Source organism: Cebus imitator, unplaced genomic scaffold (assembly GCF_001604975.1).
Source record: "Cebus imitator isolate Cc_AM_T3 unplaced genomic scaffold, Cebus_imitator-1.0 Scaffold358, whole genome shotgun sequence".
In the NCBI taxonomy this organism is placed as follows: Eukaryota; Metazoa; Chordata; class Mammalia; order Primates; family Cebidae; genus Cebus; species Cebus imitator.
In genome coordinates, this window is record NW_016107673.1 from 652,183 (window position 1) to 654,904 (window position 2,722).

General features: G+C 40.2%; 1 protein-coding gene across 4 annotated transcripts in view; it reads right to left on the reverse strand.

Annotated features, from left to right (window-relative positions):
- Positions 1 to 2,722, reverse strand: part of NEMF (nuclear export mediator factor) — a 69,966-nt gene that overhangs the window by 60,857 nt on the left and 6,387 nt on the right. For all 4 annotated transcript variants that reach the window (XR_001818528.2, XM_037730779.1, XM_017506725.2 and 1 more), the window contains exon 4: positions 1,735 to 1,860. Coding sequence is in view for 3 of the 4 variants with exons in the window: in XM_037730779.1 (XP_037586707.1) it covers positions 1,735 to 1,860 (126 nt within the window). In the remaining variant the exon portion in view is untranslated. The remainder of the gene's footprint in view (positions 1 to 1,734; positions 1,861 to 2,722) is intronic.

Genomic DNA, 2,722 nt, shown 5'->3' on the forward strand with positions numbered 1-2,722 from the left:
AAAAAAAAAAAAAAAAAAAAAAGGAGAGATATAACTCTCTAGAGCATCCCAAGGCAGTTCTCTCCTTCTCCTCCCCATACACATTTGCTTACATGCCAAAATATACCTGGCACTACAGAAAATATATATATATTTTTTGAGATGGAGTCTTGTTCTGTTGCCTAGCCTGGAGTGCACTGGCATGATCTTGGCTCACTGCAACCTCCACCTCCCAGGTTCAAGTGATTCTCCTGCCTCAGCCTCCCGAGTAGCTGAAACTACAAGCGTGCGCCACCACACCAGGCTAATTTTGGTATTTTTAATAGACTGAGTTTTGCCATGTTGGCCAGGCTGATGTCAAACTCCTGACCTCAGGTGATCCACCTGCCTTGGCCTTCCAAAGTGCTAGGATTATAGGCATAAGCCACTGTGCCCAGACCAGACTGACTCATTCATTCATTCATTCATTCATTCATTCGAGATGGAGCCTGGCACTGTCACCAGGCTGGAGGACAGTGGCATGATTGTGGCTCACTCCAACCTCCATCTTCCAGGTTCAGGTGATTCTCTTGCCTCAGCCTCCCGAGTAGCTGGGACTACAGCTGCCTGCTACCACACCTGGCTAATTTTTGTAGTTTTTAGTAGAAACAGGGTTTTGCCATGTTGGGCAGGCTGGTCTTCAACTCCTGACCTCAGGTGATCTGGTCACCTCAGCCTTTCAAAGTGCTAGAATTACAGGGGTGAGCCACTGCACCCAACGAAATTTATTTTTAAGATGTTTTTCTTTCTTCAATAATAAATTAACCTTAGCTTACTGGAACATTTTTACTTTATAAACTTTTTTAAACTTTTCAACTCCTGTAATAACGATTAGCTTAAAACACATATTGTACAGCTGTACAATATTTTATTTCTTCATATCCTTAATCTCTTAAGTTTTTTTCTATTTCAAATGTTTTATTTTTACTTTTAATGTTTTTGTTAAAAACTAACACACAAACACACACACCAGTCTAGGTCTACGCAGTCAGGATCAAGATGTCACTAAGCAATACGAATTTTTAGATCCATTACAATCTTACAGGACCAACTTTTTTCTTTTTGAGACGGAGTCTCGCTGTGTCACCAGGCTGGAGGGCAGTGGTGCGATATTGGCTCACTGCAACCTCCACCTTCCAGGTTCAAGTGATTCTCCTGCCTCAGCCTCCCAAGTGGCTGGGACTACAGGTGCGCACTACTATGCCCAGCTAATTTTTGTATTTTTAGTAAAGGTAGGGTTTCACCATGTTGGCCAGGATGGTCTCAATCTCTCGACCTCATGATCCATCTGCCTCGACCTCCCACAGTGCTGGGATTACAGGTGTGAACCACCACGTCCAGCCTAGGACCAATGTTTATATGCAGTCTGTTGTTGACTGAAATATCATTATATGGCGCATCAGTGCATGACTATATTTCCCTATTTTCTGGTTGCATGATATTAGTCCTGAAATGTAAAGTACCAAATAATTTCTTCACTTCTGAGATCTTCGTCTCCTACATTCATAAGGCTATTCTAAATAGCTAAAGTCTGCCTAAACTCAGGCCTACAGATAAAATGAAGGTTATTAATGAAAAGTTTTATTTGTGTGACATCCATTTCCTAAGGTAGTAACAGACTTTGACACAGAAAAAAATGTTCCCCACTGATGTTATATAGCACTATTTCAAAAAATAATGAATTTTACTTCACCTCATCCCACAAATTTAACTTACCCTATCATAGAGCTCAATGATTAAATGATAAGCAGCTTCATCACTTCCAAATTGAAAATCTACAATTCTATCCACACCAAGTTGTTTCGCACTGACTAATCTCCGACTCTTCAGATGTTTTCGGCACTAGCAAGAGAAAGAAAAAGGCATTCATTCAGTAAAAGTGAATTCCTAACCATTTGCTATCGGTTTATAAATAAGCTTGTTTTCATTATCATCAGCAGTACTTAAAAGGTCATAAATAACAGCAAAATCATAAAGTAAAAGACTGCAGATGATAATCAGACAAAAAATATTTTATTATAAACACTGTTAATTCTAAAACAATGTTTTATTTTCATTTTTTTAAGACAGGGTCTCGGCTGGGTGCGATGGCTCACACCTGTAATCTCCAGATCAGCCTGATCAACATGGAGAAACCCTGTCTCTACTAAAAATACAAAATTAGCTGGGCGTAGTGGTACACAGGAGGCCGAGGCAGAAGAATCACCTGAACCTGGGAGGTGGAGGTTGCGATGGGCCAAGATGGTGCCATTGCACTCCAGCCTGAGCAACAAGAGCAAAACTCCATCTCAAAAAAAAAAAAGAAAGAAAGAAAACTGATCACTACCTAAGATCACATACAAAAATAAATTCCAGCTGGACAGCAGCTGTAGCGGCTACTGCCTACAGGAAGGGGACCAAAAGATTGTAAAAGGAATCACTGACAAAGAGAAGTGCACAGAAAACTAAAGAGGAGTATAAGGATCAGCAGCAACTGTTTCTACTGTACCTGTCACACATCCAGGTCATCACAAAAAGCTCCTTTGAGGGGGAACCAGTATCAACAAGGAAATGCTTATGTTTAATTAAGGTTTCAGAACTGTTTGTCTAGTAACTAGCCATTTGGTCCTACAATCAGCACACTGATTGACCGTAATTCATTTCAAATTCCAAAAGAAAGAAAAACCGGTTCCTTGTATGTACATTGCCAAAAAAAATTTTTTTT